This window comes from Chenopodium album, chromosome 15 (assembly GCF_948465745.1).
Source record: "Chenopodium album chromosome 15, dcCheAlbu1.1, whole genome shotgun sequence".
Classification (NCBI taxonomy): Eukaryota; Viridiplantae; Streptophyta; class Magnoliopsida; order Caryophyllales; family Amaranthaceae; genus Chenopodium; species Chenopodium album.
Genome location: NC_137848.1, coordinates 34994398 through 35013074, shown reverse-complemented (window position 1 = coordinate 35013074; position 18677 = coordinate 34994398). Strand labels below are relative to the sequence as shown.

Here is an 18677-nt window from a genome sequence, read left to right as displayed (position 1 = left end):
ATGTAATTGACTGTGCGAATTAGGGTAATTGGAGTATGTAATTGAAATTAAAGGTTAATTAAAGTGGTTTATTCTTAATTAAGCAATTATTAACTGTACACGTGTGATTTGTTTATTAATTCATGGAGTACCTGAATTGGGTTTCAATTGTTTATGCATAAATGTTGGAATTGCTGCCCTGTATTGTAAGTTAGATAATTGGGGTGGATTTGCTTATTCATAATACGCATGTATTGATATAGTGTTCAAATGTTGAACGGCTTTTAATATGTGTTATCCCTTTTAGACTGGTGGGTTGATAATGGGTGACAATGATGGCATGGTTGACATTTGCCTTAGAGTTCGAGGTGCTTTTGTCCCAAAAAGAGTTAGCAAAGATAGGCAACTCATTGTTTGGTGTGGTGGGTGGTGTTATTGGAAAAGGAAAGTCCAAGTGTCTAAGTTAGATGTGCATTTGATTAGGACAGCTGCTATTCATGGGTTTGTTCAAGGGGATATCCCTGTCCCTATGCATTACAATTGTTGGTATAGGCAGAAGGGGAAAACATTTAACACTGGGAAAAGGGAGGTAGTTAATAGTGAAGAAGTTAAGGGTCTTTTGGAGACAGTAAATGGTGAGGGGTATGTAGAAGTATTTGTAACAGTACCAACTCCTACTAAGCCCACAGCTGAGGCCCAATCCAATCCACCAAAGGCAAATAAAAAGGGCAAGAAGGGCACCACTGATACTAGCGTCATTGTTAGGAGGAGCCCTAGGTTTAAGAACGCAGAGAAAGGGAAAGAGAAAGTAGCAGAAGTTGGAGTTCCTACAGTTGTAAATGAGAAGGGCAGGTTGAAAGGGAAAAGGTCAGCAAAGGCATTGACATTTGATGAGGATGAGGATGTTGGATCTGAGTACTCAAGTGAATATTTGAGTGATGAGGACTTGGAGTGGGAACCTGGTGAGGAAGAATATGATGAAGAGGATGAGGAATGGTATATTGAAGGGTCAAATGAAATTCTGGACAAGGTGAAAAAAAAAAGCTTGAAGAAAGGGTTGGGAAGTGAAATAGAATAAGGGGTTGTGAAAGACAAGAGGTCAGAGCTGAGGGAAGACCTAGATGTTAGGAAACTATATCTGAATCCAGAGATTAAAGGTGATTCAGATGAATCAAGGAGTTTGTGTGGTTCTGATGAAGAAGAGGACAGTGCTCCATGGTTCAATGCTGATGTTGACTTTGAGAACCCTATTCAGTTGAAGTTAAATCAAAAATTTAGCAATGCTCAAGTGCTAAGAAGGGCACTTAGACTTCATGCAGTTCTAAACAGGTATGAGTACTATTTCTTGCATAATGACAGTACTAGGATTACAATACAGTGTAGGTATAGATGTGATTGTGAGTTCAACAGTTACACTTGTAGAATGCCTGCTTGTAAATGTGTTGGGGGAGTAAAGTGTCAATTCAAGGTCTTTGCTTCAAAACTTTTTAAGCAGCAAACTTGGCAAATTAAAAACCTGAGATTGAAACATACTTGTTTGAGAGTGAAGAAGAACAAGATGCTTACTGCTGAATATATAGCAAAGAGGTAGTTGGAGGAGTTTAGGAGTAACCCTAGTTGGATAATTAAAGAGATTAAGGCTAGGATTCTGAATGATTTGGGTATTGAAGTGACTTATTTTAAGGCATGGGTAGCAAGGTGTAGGGAAAAGTTGATCATATTTGGTTCTGCCCGGGAGCAGTATGCAAGGGTGTGGGATTATGGGAAAGCTATGATGAAGTTCAACCCTGGTTCTGGATGTAATGTTGTTGTTGAAGGTATTGACAGGCCAGAGCCACCCTTGTTTCTCAGAATGTTCATCTGTTTAAGAGCTCTCAGAGATAATTTTGCAAGTGGTTGTAGGCCACTTATTGGGGTGGATGGTTGTCACCTCAAAGGTGTCTATCCTGGGCAAATTTTGGTGGCAGTGGCTAAAGATGGGAACAATAATTTGTTCCCCCTAGCCTGGGCCACAGTGGAGGTGGAATAAAAGGAGACTTAAGGTTGGTTCTTGGAGTCTCTAATGGCTATGTTCACACATGACCAAGGAGCAGGGCTAACCATCATGTCTGACAGGCAAAAGGTATAATTTTGTTTCTCTTCATGGCTATTATTCTTGTGTATATATTTGAGTGGCTAATATGTTCAAATATGTATGCATTTGTTAAGGTTTAATTGAAGAAATGGCTAATGATATTCCCAAAGCAGAACAAAGGTTTTGTGTTAGGCATATTTGGGCCAACTTCAAGCTCAAATTCACTGGATCAACATTTAAGGAGCTTTTTTGGAGAGCTGCTAGGGCTAACAATTTTGTAAGTGGACTGTGTTATGCTTAGGTTTAGAATTACAGTACACGTTAGAATATAGAATGCTTTTACATATGTAGTTTTACATGCTATGTTTAAGACAACTTTCACACGTTGTTTTTGAGAATGCATTTGAATGTCTAGCTTTTACACTAGTAGTCCTGACTGGTTGTTGTGTATGCTGTTTTTGAGAATGCATTTGAATGTTTAGCTTTTATACTAGCTTGACTGGTTGTTGTGTATGCTTTACATGTCTAGCTTTTATACTAGTAGTCCTGATCTTATTGTATTGCAAATTGTCAATTTGAGTATGAAATATCCATGGAGTCTATCAAATTCCTTGATGAAACTGCATATGAGACTTAGTGAATATTCCTCCCAAGCATTGGTGTAGACATGCATTCCCACCAACTGCCAAGTCCAACATGTTGTTGAACAACATGTGAGACTTTCAATGCAGTAATTAGGCCTGCAAGAGATAAACCTATCCTCACCCAAATGGAATGGATAAGGAGGTATATAATGAATAGGAATAATGAACAGTGGGAGGATTCCAAAACAATAACAACCAACTTAGTGCCATATGTGAGGAATGTTCTGGCAAGGATAGATTTTGTGGCTAGGGGCTGTGTGGTGCAACCATCAAGAGACAATACATATGAAGTGCAGCTTAAGGATGACCAAGTGTTGGTTGATTTGGAGAAAGAAACCTGCAGTTGTTACCGTTGGGAACTCACTGCCATTCCCTGTGTTCATGCTTATGCAAGCATGTTGGATATGAGGGGTGACATAGAGGCTTATGTTGACCTATACTACACCATGGACACATACAGGGTTGCTTATGAACCAGTTGTCCAACCTATGCCTGGTCCCAAACACTGTGAGAAATTCAAAATGAGGGAACCACAACCTCCTGCTTTTAAAGTGCAGCCAAGCAAACTAAAAAGCAAGAAAAGGAAGCTTGAGCCAGGGGAATGTTCAACTGCAGGTAGCACAAAAAATAGGAAGAAGCAATGCAGGCACTGTGGGGGTTTTGGGCATTATGCCAAGACCTGCAAACTACTTGCAGCACCAGAAACAGAGGTGAAAAGGGCAGCAGGTAGACCCCCCTTGAACACAGCTTGGATGGTGGAGGTGAGGAAAAAGAAAGAGCTTAGGGCTGCAAAAAAGGTAACCCAATTATTACACAAACTTGCTCACTCTTTTTTTTATCTTAAGTCTATGTAATACATGCCACTAATTGTTCCATTTTTCCAATCTTTGTCATAGACTGCAATAGGGGTAGGACCTAACAGTCAACCTAGCTCAAGCCAACCTAGCTGCAGTCAACCAAAAACAAAGAAGAAGCCTAGCTCTAGTCAACCTAGCTCAAGTCAACCAAACCCAAAGAAGGAGCCTCAAACCAAGACAAGAACTCCCTCAAGTTAGCCTGCAACACAACTAGCTCAGCAAACAAGTGTTGTGACAAGGGCCAAGCTATAAACCTTCAAGATAAACCTCACTCAGTGAATTACTAATGTCTGATTACAGAACAATATGTTTGTGTAATGTATTTTGGTAGATTTTCTATGTCTTTGATTGCCACCTGACATTTTAAAACTGTAATGTATGCTCTGCATGGCTTTAAGTGCCATTCAGGCAGTTTGAAGTAAGCTTCTTTTGTCAAACTATATTTGAATTTCTTACTTATTTTGTCAATGAGCAAAATACAAGTGTTTCACAACTTTACCATGTTCAAATCCTTGTCCAATGTTAAAGAATTTTTAAAGTTAACAAATTCTATCAATGCATAATAAGGTTGATAGAAATATACATATATATATATATGTTAAATAATTAAATCAAGATTCCTTAACTTAATTTATAGTACTTGCTATTAACCACCCCTAACCATTAAGAAAGCTACAACCATTGACAAACTCATACAAATGGCCATGCCCACCCAAACACAACAGTTATTTGAAGTCATCTTCCCTACACTGCACTCCCTGTTCATTCTGTTCCTATCACCTTTTAAGGCCTTGCATCTAATCTTCAAATTATCAACTTCATTTAGTAGGTACCTCCTTTGACCACTGATTTCATCAACTTCCCTTTTCAATTCATTAACTTCACTCTTTAGCAGCTTCTTATCCAACAACAGGTTGTTGATAACCCCTGTTTGCCAATCTGTCCCATCAGGTTGATCAACCCATTTGAAAGCTTTGCAGCCCCTTGTTTCTGTGATTGGATCATAAGACTTACAAGCTCTGAACTTCCTCCCTGGATTCTCCCTTGTCCAGCTAGTTAACTTGCCCATTGGCACACCACATTGGCATTTCTTTTCCTTAGAAGGGGAAGAGCTAATAAACAACATAATCTGCATAATTTAGGAAAAACAATTACATACACAGATTTGTACATCAAGGAATTAACATTGTCATTAACAATTTTCAATTTTAATTAACTAATATGAAAACCCCCAAATTTCAATTTGTGATGAACCCTAGTTTTGTAATTGGGCAATTATATGCATATATAACATAATCTAACCATCAGTTCAAGTACAAAACAATTGTAATTAATAAACCTAATGAATTTATAACATAATTAACAAACAACCAAAGTAAAATTCCCCAATTTGATTACACATAATTCGTTGCACTGGTATCAACAACCCACATACCTGTTTCAGCAGCTTCAATCTCTTCCACGAACTAAAAACCAAGCAATTAATTCAGTAATTTGTGTTATTTTAATGCAATGCGATCTGATTCAACTAAATTAAACCAAAAATTTGGTTAAAATAGGGGGTAATTGGGGAGAATCGTGCATATATAGAGGGATTCCAAAAAAGTATACGTTGGAGTGGGCCCCAGTAACATTTTCGTTAACGGAACTAAGATTTTGGTGGTAACTTCAATTTTTTAATTTTTTATGTGGTGTTAAAATAATTTTTTTTTATGGAGGTGTTTAAATCCATTTTTACGCTTTTGTCAGGTGTTAAAATCTAAAATTTCCTCGTATTTATAGAGAAAATATGAGGGGTGAGGTACGGAATCCTAGAATTGAAGCTTCGCGAAAATAAAACCCAAGAAAAATGTCGTGTCACGGTGCCATGACACGGTACAAAGTGTCGGGACACATTACAATATGTCGCGGCGCGGCAATTTTACCGTGGCAAGGTAAATTCTAGTTTTTACGTGTTTTTACAACTGTGATAACTTTTGATTCGTAACTCGAAATAAGGCATATAATATATCGTTGGAAAGCTTATCAAGTCTAATTTCTAACCCATTAAAATCAGGTCAAAATATTTTGTATATTTTTAATATATGACCGTTTTAGTGAAAGGTTGTCGGTTTTGGGCAGAGTTTAGTGTTTTGCTCATATCTTCTTCGTTTTAAATCGAAATTGGGCTTATGATATACCCTTAAAAAGCTTATTTCAAGGCCTATCCAAACAAATAATATTTGGATCAAAATTATAGGGTCACAAAATCAGTTTATCTCGGTTTTGTGATGTGGACACGAAAAGAGGGATATAAGTTATGGTTTAGTAAATGGGCTAAGAATTGGGTTGGTTTATGAAATGTATTACATTGAATATGGATTTAAGAACTCCAAAGATAAAATACTTAACCCGACCAATAATGGATATTAAAGGTTGTTCATCATCGAGTATGGTTTTGGGGAGACATTTTTAGGTGTCTACAATTACTCAATTCATGAAATTTAAATTTGAATGTGGCTTTGACTTAGGAGTGAAAAAACCCGCCCAAATACCAATCACTGTCACAGGTCAACTCAATCGTACCATCAAGTACGATTTTTGTCGTTCAATACACATCACTACCACTTCCAACCATATATACCAAATTCATTACATTTTATACCAACGAACAATAAATTTTATCTAGATTCATTTATACCAAAAAAGTTGTTATGGAGACTATCATTGAACTTTCCGTTATTGTTGGTTTACTTTGTTATGTTGCTGATATTTCATAAAAGACTGACGAAATAGTACTAGACTTCACAATTTTCGAGGCATTGTGCTACAAAAGTGGGTGACAATGTGACATTGTACTGCAAAAGTGAGTGGCAAAATTTTCTTGTTTCTTTCTTTTGGAGTCACGTGACTTTTTTTTTATTTTTACGATTCCATTTTCTTTTTCTTTTTTTTACATCTATTTTTATTTATAGATTGGTCCCCCTGCTAGAGACATTCTCGTCTCTAGTTCCCTGCGTAAAAACCGCTAACACCATTAGCGGTTCTACCATGAATAGTACACACACAAAAAAAAAAAAAAAAAAAAAAAAAAAAAAAAAAAAACTCATTGTTCATGGTAAAACCGCTAACACTACTTGCAGTCTTCCTTGAACAGTGTTGTTTTTGTTACTTATTTACAAATTTATCAAAGTGTAAAACTTGTATTTTTTCTTTTTTAAATAATAATAATAAAATGGTAGGTAAATCAATATTCATTAAAAGATTTCTTTTAATTGTTTTTAATAATAAAATGGTAGGTAAATTAATAATTAAATGGTATGTTTTCCTTTTTTTTATAAAAGAAAATATTGTCGTTTGGTTAGTTTTTATAACGTTGCAAACGGCAATCAGTTATAGCCTATTTAATTTCCTTCCTTTCTCCATTTCTTCAAATATAGGCAAGAAAAACGGATTTTTCACCAAATACCCCTGATTTATTGTTTTATTCACCATATACCCTCAAAAATTTTCAAATTCGCTATATGCCCCTAAATTTATCAAAAATGTTTCAAAATGCCCAAATGACTGACGGACGTTAACTCCGTTCGTAATTTAGGCTTAATTTGCCACGTGGCAACCTATGAGTGGCTGCCATTTATATTATTTAAATTTTATAATTTAATTAATAATCAAAAAAATAAAAATAAAACCACCCACCACCACAGCCCAGCCCCAGCCGCTGTGTAATGTGCCTAAACCCTCTGCCGGTGCCGGCACCACCGCGAACCTGACAACTCAACAGTCGGGTCCCCCTTTGCTTCCCCTGAACCGCCCATTCCCCAATCCCAAAAACATCTTCCTCTCTCCCTCGAAAACCTCTACCATCCTCACCGCCGCCGGCGTCTACATTCTCACCCCCGCACCTGCGAACCCAAACTGACCCTTCCCTTGCCATCTCCATACCCTAAACTATCTCACCGAAACCCCAAAATAAAAAAAACCCCCCAAATTGAAACCCTGATTTTTTATTTTTAGGGTTTTGATTTTTCGATTTTGGGGTTTTCGTGAGTGGTTTTTGTGGGAGGGAAAGGGATTATGGGATGGCTGTGAGCGGTGGTCGGCGTCGACAAGGGAGGGAAATAGGGGTGTTGGGGTTTGTTGATTCTGGCACTGGAGAGAGAGAAAGCTTTACGTTTAGGGGTCTCAGGGAGGGTGAGGATGTTAGGGAGAGTTCGCCGACGGGAAACAGGCCTAGCACCGGCAAAAGGGGTTGGCTGGTGCCGACGACGTTGGTGGGGTTAGGGGTGGTGGATAGGTTTTTTTTTTTTTTTGAAATTAATTTCTTTAAAAAGTTTTTTTCTTAAATTTTTTTATAATTAAAAAAATAACTAATCAGGTTCCGCCACGTGGCATAATTAGCCCTAATGACTAATGGTGGTTTAAGGGCATTTGGTGACATTGTTGTAAAACTCGTGGGTATATGGTGAATAAAAAAATAACTCAGAGGCATTTGGTGAAAAATCCAGCAAGAAAAGTACCCAAAATAATCAATTGAAGAGTTTTTGTTGCATCTCCACTCTAATGTGGTTACAAAGTTAAGAACTGCAATTTCAAGGAGACTGAACAAAAGTAGGATGTTTTGGCTTGCACACCCAAGTATATGATTTTTAAAACCCTTGCATGTTCTTGCAACAAAGACATAACCATTTGCTGTCGCAGCATGCAAAACTTAGCCTTCCTGGTGCAACCAAGCGAATTTAAGAACTGGAATAAAATTTATAAGCTCTAGTTATGGTTCTCCAATTTTATTTCCCATCATTGTGGTTATATGCAAATTACAAGAGATTTTGGAATTCAATGAATTAAAGAACAGAACAATAAAAGCATTTCTTCCACTTCTCAAACTAAAACACGAGTGTTGTGTAATCATCTCCCCCTATCACCCTTCTTCAGCCAGACCACAGCCCGTCTATATCATCATATCAGACTTCACTAAAATAATACAATTGACTACATGAATATCTTTCACAAAAAACACAAATTTTTCCACAAAGGTCTCTTGGGCAGAAGCTTCGACATGACACACGCTTGTGAGATGTAACATCACAGCTTCTTGACTACACCAGTGCAACAAAGTAGGGTACCATGTCAACATGAATAACTCTTTTGGAGTGTTCAAAGTGAGGTGCGTTGACAAGAGAAACATGGTTAATGTGGAACCCTCTTTCGGCTAAGAATTTCCTGCTCTTTAAGCCGGTGCTGAAATCTGGCAAGCCGAGCCTGCAGGCTAACTAGACCTGCAGCCTTCCGTGAGAGAACAAAACTCAGTTGTGCAACATAATTGTCAATTCGACTCCCTGGTTGCTCAACTTCTGCCAAAAGCTTCATTTCCTGTAGCATATAAAAGAAATAGCTGCAGTTACTGCACATTGTAGAAGTTAATCCTATTAGTTTATTCATTAAGAGCTACTTCCTTCTTTCAAACTTCAATACGTACTTCAATTTTTTAAATTCAATGTGTTAATTTTAAGGATGTTGCAACAGAATAGAAACAGAATTTATCTCTTATTAAAACTATGTTCTGGAGAAAACCAAGATTGGACATGACACTAAAATTCACAAGCAAATTGTTTATATGCTAGATATACCCTAAACTTTAGGCTAAATATAAAAAGTGGAAGTAACAAAGGTTTAATCACCCTAGCATTAGGCATTTAGGCTATACATACCCTTCAACACCTCCCATCAACTTTAAATGCCCTCCCTATAATAGTGAACACACAATCACACAGTGTAAAGCTAGCAAATATTAGCTGTCTATTTGCAAACACCATCCAAGGTAAGATGTACAAACAAGTTGATTTTTTTGTTTTTAGCTTTCTCTTTATGTCGTCTTTTGTAAAAGGACATGCTTACGAAGAACAATTTTGTAATCCATTTTATTTCCCAATCAAAAAAATTTACGTAGTAAAAAATAACGAATAACATTAATGCTTTTTTAAAAAAAAAGCTCTTTACTAAAAGCTTTACAGCTGTAAAGATACATACTTCACGGACAATCTCCATTGTATCTTCTATCTCCTTTCGATGCGCAGCAATAAGTGCTTCTTCCTCCTACCAAAAAATTGAAACAGATTGACACATAAACACTTGAGAAAAAAATGCAAAATAAAATACAGCAACCAAAAAAGAGACTTTCAGCTCATGTCAAAAAAGGAAAAAGATTGCAATTTGACATCAAACCAAAGCTGTAAATAGTGATAAAGGGATACTCATCAAAATCGTGGAAAACCAACCTCTAGTATCGCATCAATATTTCCATCATTCGCAACACTTTCAGGTTCATTATGCCTTGACGAAACATTGTTTGCATTTGCAGCACTCATATTATAAGATCTGTGAGTTATGGTTGATGGATCAGGCCCAACCCCATCTTTCTTAAGCCAGGTCCCAAGTTTTTCTGTCCTGTCATCCCTACCTGAGATTTTTCTGCGAGGAGGGGATGCCTTCTGAATGTTTTCTTCCATATCAGCAGAATTCTGGGCAGATGATGAGTAAGTCTTTTGACTAGTAGAACCACCATAATTATTTTTCCTCTCAAATTTATCTCCATCACTTGATCCAGAAGCAGCACTATTCACACTCCTTCCATTGTAGCTGTGACTTGGAAAATCAGATGGAGGGTTGTAGGAAAAGTTTTCCTTCTCTACTGCTTTTCTACTGACATCAGCTCCTCTAGCCTCTGGACGCTCCTGAACAGCCTCAACATCTGTGAAAACCTGTGCGCTTGGCATGGACGTAGATTCCTTATTTACAGTTGGTACTGAACTCTGCAACGAATCCTTTTTCACATTACCACTTTTCGAGAGACTTTTTACCCTGTCCATTCAAATCAACAATGAAAATTGTAATTAAGATATATGCAATTAGAAACACATAATCACAAAACTGAATGAAATCGTAAGTACCTATCTGCATATCTTAGAGTATTAAGGGTATGTTCACATGATCCGGCATTTGGAGAAATGCAAGAAATCATAACAGTCTTTGAGTTGCCAACAAATGAGTCACGAAGAACCTCAGTGAGTTTACTCCCTCGAAATGGAATATGAAGTTGGTCGTTGTCAAGTGCCCGAATACACTCCTTGAGAGCCAAAAGACTCTTATTAATCTCAGCTCCCTCAATCCTGAAACGAGTCAACCAAGAAAGTGACAATAAGGCAAATACGATGAAACATCATAAGCAACAAGAACAAATATTTGAAAAGCAGAACACGACTTCCTCTAGTGCCCACCCTAAAGGCAAAGAATATCAGTCTAATATGTTTTATATATTCAAAATTTCTAATTCTCCTGTCTTTAATGGCCTAAGATTTGGTATGCCGACATATAAATAGAGATGGAGTGAACTACAAGCACAAGCAGTAATGAGTAGTAGACTTAGTATTAAAATAGGTAAATGAGCTCCATCGCAGGACAACACTGTACTCATTTTTATCAACAATACTATTGTTTTGTCCTTGTAGCCACTTCAGGGGACCAGAGAGGGAAGCAAAGAGATTTTGTAGGAAAAGCACCTTGTTTGTCGATCATTATCAGTTGTATCTGCCCCTCTTTCACTTCCAGCCAAATCAATGAAAGAAATTTTTCCAACCACCTTCCCAATCTTGGCTTCATTAACTTCATTATTTCGTCTTGTGTCCTTTACTTCAGTGTGCTTTTTCACAACAAGCTGAAGAATAGCATGTGACCTTGAAGATTCTTCATTGGCCCCTGTGGTACCAGTACTTCTTGCTCCACTCCCTCTATCAATATACTCTTTAACTATTTGCACATCACAAACTTCAAACTCCTGCAGTCCGACAATGCAGACTTGCTGCCGTCCATCTTCCCTCATACAGAGTTTCCTACAGGGAAAATTGCTCATTCAGTTAGTACATCTGTCACTATTCAAAAAATAATGTAATAATCCCAACTAGAATAATTATCAACACAAAACTCTCAAATATAATGCATTTTATCTGATAATATACAGATTTAATAGGTAGTATAGAAGTATACAGTACACTAGTTGATATGACAAAAAGAAAATAATTTTCATTGCCTTTTCCAAATAGGACATGCTGAAAAACAAACCAACATGCATTGCAGCAAAATCATACTAAAGCGCACAAAGCAGTTTTCTAAATAAGATTTAAATACAAAGAGAACAATTATCAGCCAAACGTCACAAACCACAACTAGTTTGTAAAAAGAGTGAAGTAAATAGCAAGGTATACTAAGACATAAGTAACCCATCCAACTATCCCAAAATGGAACACGAGTAAGAAGTGAATTAACATGTATGAACCATACTTTCTGTCACATAAGAGGTCAAACAATTTGCCCCCATAAATCTCAAAGTAACTGAGCCACAATTTGAATCTTTGATTACGATAAACAGGCTGGTGCAACAGTCTCAGAAGATCTTCAGCAGCTCTGATAGGTAAAGGTTTCATGGTAAATGTCTTACCACTACCTGAAAATTAGATACACAATGATTTGTTACATCACAGGTGATCGATCATCCAAAACATAAAAAAACTATACATCTCTCAAAGTATAAGCCAGAACATAGATCAGAGTTTGCCTTAGAAGAGAATTTTTTTTTAAATTTTACATAATTATTTAATACTTTGAATTGCAATAACAAGAATTGTTTCCTCCCTCACCCCTCAAAGCTCCCACCTTCCCTTGTATATCAGCAACCCCATAGACTGAGCACAGGACAGCTGCTTCCAGCAATAATGTTCCCTCGTTCTTGCTTACTCGCTCGAAGGATCATTTCATTTCCCCAAGATGATGAAGGTATGCACATGTTAGTGTACCCCTCTACTAGGCATATCTAGTAAAAGCATGTATATTTCTGGTTACTACCATTCAAAGCTTAAGCTCCAAAGTGTGAGAACTAACAATAAGTTAGAACTACAAGTCTATCCTCTAGTATATTAATCCAGCAAAGAAAGTCTCAACAAATAATCCCTAAGAAGTAGCTCCCACTACAGCCCACTAAAGTACCAGAAGTGGAGATCTTGACGACAGATAACAATTTATTATATCACAAACTCTGAAGAGTTGATAAAAACAATACTATAATTCAAACTTGCATGAGGAAAACTGACAAAAAAAAAAAAAAAAAAAAAAAAAAGGAACACAATCCTATATTTTACATTGCAGACAAGTAAACAGAGAAGAGAAACCATACATACCAGTTTGACCATATGCAAAGCATGTTGCCTTTGTGCGCTGAAATATGGTTGGAATGATTGGTTCAACTGTACCACGATATACCTGATGGAAAAAGAAATGAGGAATAACGAAAACAGAATACACATGAACTTTACTATATGTCCATTAGTATAACCAAAATACCTAAAATTCGAAAAATGGAATACCTCATCATTGGTTACACGCTCATCCAGAACAGCATCAAAACAAAATTCATGCTTCTCAACGTATGCTGTTAAGTCCACCTTTCATATGTGGCAAAAATAAAATAAGTAGTGATTTCACAATTAAAAATAGAATAATATCAAGGACAGAAATAGTAAACAATGAAACACTAAAACCCACAGTCAACTTTACCCAATACAAAGCTAATCTCAAGTTGTCACTGCATACAGAAATATAGATACCTTCAATTTGGGTTCATGAACAGTCAAAGCATTGTCGTAAACAGTAACTACATCATCTTCCTTTCGAGTAAGCTCCTTTTTGTTCAAAGGCCTTTTGCGCACCTAATAACATAAACATAGACTTTAGAGATCCCACATATCCCTTGAAATGGACAAAAGACGACATAACATTTACACACAACTTATAAACAGTTACAGGCTTATAGCCATCAATTTGCGCAAACAAATCATTGTTAACAGCAAGCTTAGGGAGAATCAAGGCATCTGCATTGGCAAGCAGCCCACGACAGGACACAGGTCCCATCAACACCTCCCATCAACTTTATAGCACTAATATTATGAATTGTGTTACTTAGACTGGAGCATGGGTATCAAATATAGACACAAATCTAAGTAGCCTACTTATCAAGAATCCAAATTTCAAGCACAAGATACTATCTAATGTTTGGACACAGATGCAAAGACAAGTTGTATACCTTATTGTATACCAATCTTATTAAGAAACATACCATTCTAGGGAATGACCTCTACATTGCTCTCGGTACTAGACCTATTGCATGTAAGCAAATTACACTTTATCAGCCTATTTAATTTGCCCACCAGCCCCTCTCACCTATTCTTCATCTTAACAAGTAATCTATTGCATGCAAGTAAGAAAAGTTGTATAAAATTCTTGTATGCAAAAAAACATACCATTCTAGCCAAAAACCTCTACATTGCCTCCTCAGAAAAGTTTACTTTTGTCATTGCTTGGGATTCCATAAATCTATTTACAAAAGGGTTTATTTCATCCATAAACAAAGTATTTATTTGCTGGGTTTCGTGCAGATGGTTTAAAAGTTGATCAACATAGACATAAGAGTGGTGATTGGATTTGAGCATAGGTCATACTCAAGGGGCTTTGGAGAGGGTGGTAGCGCAATTGCTCTTACCTACACATACTCATCCAAGCAAGGCCAATAAATTACAAAGTTGGGGAATAGCAGAATTTGTGTATCCATGCATTGAGCAAAGAGCAATTAGGGAAGCATATACGCACAAGGCAAAGGCAAGTGTGCACGAAGCTAGGTTTTCTACGTGTTTTCTCCTTATCCGTCAATGTTTCATTAAATGCCTATGCTATATATACCTATGGTCATCAATATATACAAGTTACACGCATATTAATACAACTTTTATGCTATCTAAATCTAGGTTTTCTAAAGTGTATGAGGCTATGAGTATGAGTAGGACTGTGCAAATTCGACTCAATTACCCTTTAGAAAATTATTTCAAAAGACTGTTACTTTCAGGTTTCAATTTTGTCCACCCTAAAGTGAAACCAATATTTTTGGTATTGGTTCTTTTTGGTTCAATTTGGTCGGATAAAAGTTAGATTTACTATTGTACCGAAATTACAAGATGAGAACAATTACGAACAATCAAACACATAATTGACTTGTTGCAAATATTAGATTCTAAATCTTCTAAACTTATCACTCTCATTTTCTACCTACTGTCTACAGACTACAGTCACTGATTTCAAATAAAAAATTTCAACGTCCCCAAAATAGCTTGCCGTACCACTTTTAAAGGGGACGCCTTGAGGACGTTTCCCAGCCGTACCCGTCCCCGAAACGAATCCGGTACAGGTGACGGCAGCCATTTGGCGAATCCGTGCAACCTTGATACACCCTTGCACCTAAGTTTCTGCTCATTTAATGTTTTTTGCTCATTTTATAATCATAACTTGAGCAAAAAAAAAAATTCAAATGAGCAAAACACTACCCTTGGATGCACCTACCTTATTTTACAACCACTAGGCTACAAATAGACTTAACAAATAATATCAAATACATTTAATTTATAATCAATCCATATTAGATACCCTAAAATATCCACATCCCCAATCCAGGAGAGAATCATTTTTAAACAGAATTCCAACCCAAACCGAAATTTCAGCTCAGTTATCATGATCTGATATTCAGGTTCGGGTTTTGGATTCGGATTCGGTTCATAGCACATCGCTAAGTGTGAATGAGTTTTCATAAGAATAAAATCTTATAATTCATCATCTATATCCATTTGAATTACTCCATAGTGTATTGGTGGATTTTGTCCCAACACTTGTATTCCCAATTTCTAACGGATAAAACTTTCCTTGTACTTTTATAAGTTATATTTATCTCTATTTTTACTTGGCTGTTTGCTTGATTGAATTCATTATTGTTAATTGTATATTTCTATGGGTTATCAAAAACGTTAGGTTAGCACGTTCGCAATTCCCCCATTACTTTTAGCAATGCCACTTGAGATACATAGGCAACAATTTACCATTTGCAAGGCCAATATACTCGCATGCAAATTATGGGAACACTAATCCAGTGAGGAAACAAGGCAACATATTAAGTCATATATATAAGTAATCATGAGAGCACTTATTTGCTTCAATAAAAGAAAAAAAGGAAAAAACTCAAAATACACTTTTATGACAATAGCATAAGAACTCGCAGATGCAAGAAACTAGATTAACAAGATCATTTCAGATAATACTTACAACTACTCTTATTTTGGCCACATTATTTTCTTTTGGAATAGTATCTTTATCAAATGCAGTTGACACAGCAGGAGCATCTGCATCAGGTTGTCCTTGTCCCCTAGACTGTCTGTCATCATCAAGTGAAGCTGCTGAACCCGGCAAGAAAGGTGAGGGCTCTGAGAAAACATGCTGGAGGAATAATTTGAAAAATGAGGGAGAATGAAGAAAAAAATTGGTCAATAAAATAAAAAGCACCAGAATAAGTCATAAAACAACAAAGCCTCGTAAAAGAGCAATACAGACACACCCTGAATAACATTAACATCTGCAAACTCCACATCGCATGCTATCAAGGAAAATACCTCTGACAGAAGTTCTGTGTCATCCATAGCATGCAGGTCCAAAAGCCCAGCTCCAAAATCCCCGCGAAACTCAGGTGAATAGAAACCATCTGCAGAAACACTCTGGCCTGTAGGCGTATATGGCTCAGAACCAGATTCCCCATTGAAATTCAGGTTTCTCATTAATTTGAACAGCCTTTGCTTCTCCTCCGTAGATTGTGCCCCATAGCCCTGCAACACCGTTAATGTACTATACAATTAGCTAACAAACTAAAAACTCCACAATCAACACAAAATCTCTATAACAGCATATGCTATCTAAACAAATCATATTTTTATTTGAAAACCTACATTCCCCCATACATTATACAAGTACATAATTGATCATTTTGTTCATCTGATGGAAAAAAAAAGCAAAGACAAAGCATCCCATTTAAAATTCACTCATCTTTCTATAATTAGTCTATATAGCTTTTGTAATCCAAGACCCCCATACAATATACAAGTACATAATTGATCATTTATTTCCAAAAAAAAAAATCAAACACACATTTTCGGAGGGAGAGGGAGACCGAAAATGAATTGGTTGGAAGGAGTTAGGAAGGATATGAAGTATATGGATATGCATGAGGATGAGGCATTGGATCGTAAGGGATGGAGGAGGAGGATCTTTGTTGATGACTACACGAAATAATCAAATTTGGTTCATGTAGCCGACCCCACTTATGGGATTAAGGCTTTGATTGATTGATTGAAAGACACATTACCATGAACAAATAAGTATCTAACAAAAAAAAAATGCATCCCATTTAAAAATTCACTAATCTTTCCAAATTAGTCAATATAGCTTTAAACTCGAAAACAGTATACCCAGTACAAAAAAATTAAAAAACCAAATCTCCCCAAATTAAATTATATTTTTGAGAAGCAGTTAACCAGAAAGTGATCATCAGAATAAATGCAAGAACAGCATACCTGCATCAGAAGATTGGGCACATGGTTGGAAGCCAAGGGAGAGGCCAGATGCTGCAACCCGGCAGATTGGAGCCAGCGAGCCATGACAGCATCACCGGCATCGCTACTAGTGGGACCCCCATTATAAAGGGACCCACCGGCAGCACCGGGGTGATCATACAGAGCTGCCGCCGCTGAGGCATTGCTCTGTTGCATCTGGCCACCCATGTGGCGCTGTGACCGGCGTTGGGGAGCCAATTTCAAGATCTAAGTTATCCAACCTTCACATTCACATATAAAAATTACAAATCAATCAAACATCACATTCATTCTTCAAATACCCAAATATTATTCACCAAAATTTAATCAAACATAATAATTATAATGTGATACTCACAAGTCGGTGAAAATTCGAACCCAAAGCAAAACATCAAAGTTGGTTCCACAAGAATTTTCCACTGAAATTACCAAATAATTCTCGGCGATATCTGATTTTGCAATGATCACGAAATTCCAAATTCAATCCAAAAATAAACCCTAAAATGAAGGAAAATTCGTCACAAATCACAAAAAAATAAAGTAAAAAAATAAATAATAAAGAAGATCGAAATAAACAGAAAGAAACATATACCAGATTCAGCGGCGATCTAAAATTCTTTTTTCAGAAATGTACCAACGTAAATCAAATTTCAATCCAACAGATCAAAACCAAAACTGAACAAACGCAAAAACCCTAATTTGGATTCGATGCGAAAAAATTGGGAATATGAAAAAAAAAAATGGGGGGGCACGAAATGCGCAACCTTCAAAATTTCTCTCTCCTCCTTCTGAACATTGCTTCACGTATTATACTTTTTCGTGACAGAAAATAAAAGTATTTTAAATTTACAGGTAAAACTAAAAAATGAACGGCTATTTTCTACGGTACAGAAAGACATAAATACCCTCGTAAAAGCAATAAATTTCTTGACAAAAGATAAAAAGTGGGGGTATTTTCGGAAAAAAGAAGTAATTTAATTGTTTGAATGTCTTATAATTAATTAATTAGGCGGTTCTAATAATAAAGATACTTGAAAAAAAGATTTGTAGTGGAGTAAGAAGAGGCGCGGGGGTGTCTGAATCTTTACGTTACTAAAATGTAGGGGGTTAATTTACGGAATTGACCTTGAACATGTGAAGATATTACATCTTCTTTTACGTAATGAAAGAGAGGGAAGCGTGTTGGAGAAGCACGCACTTGGAAGTCGGGTGGCAACTATGGTGTTGTTTGGTTTACATACAAAATTGTGGGAATTGGAAGTTCCTAGGAATTGCAAACTAAGAGCTTGTTTGCATCATTTTTTGTTTTCAATTTTCTGTTTTTTTTTTTTAAACCAAAAATAGTAAACAAGAAAAAGGTGTTTCCACTTTTTTGTTGTCAGTTTTCAAAATTATCATGATTTTAATAAGTTTAAATAATTTTTGCTTCATTATGGACATATATCATATACTTTTAAAAAACAAAAAACAGAAAACCACAGCAATGCCAAACAAACCCTAAGTTGTTTGGTTGAATAAAATTTGGTGAAATGGGGGAAGTAGAACTTCCTAGCAATTTCCGATTCTCACAAAATGTAGGAATTTACTTACCTAGTCCCCCCTAGATAAGTTGAAAGTCCTATGGGAATTAACTTCC

The 18677-nt window shown here is 36.5% G+C and overlaps 1 protein-coding gene across 1 annotated transcript; it reads right to left on the bottom strand.

The window, feature by feature from the left end:
• Positions 1 to 8299: 8299 nt before the first annotated feature.
• On the bottom strand, positions 8300 to 17853 carry LOC145583107 (kinesin-like protein KIN-13A). The gene is made up of 14 exons (XM_081640259.1): positions 17634 to 17853; positions 17400 to 17539; positions 17024 to 17283; positions 16070 to 16279; positions 15726 to 15896; positions 13190 to 13291; positions 12950 to 13027; positions 12764 to 12845; positions 11871 to 12033; positions 11093 to 11422; positions 10484 to 10702; positions 9812 to 10394; positions 9564 to 9629; positions 8300 to 8906 (listed from the first exon to the last, which is right to left on the bottom strand). Exons 3-14 carry the CDS (start codon positions 17228 to 17230, stop codon positions 8724 to 8726), a joined length of 2394 nt encoding a protein of 797 aa, XP_081496385.1. The 5' UTR covers positions 17231 to 17283; positions 17400 to 17539; positions 17634 to 17853; the 3' UTR covers positions 8300 to 8723.
• Between the last annotated feature and the right edge of the window lie 824 nt (positions 17854 to 18677).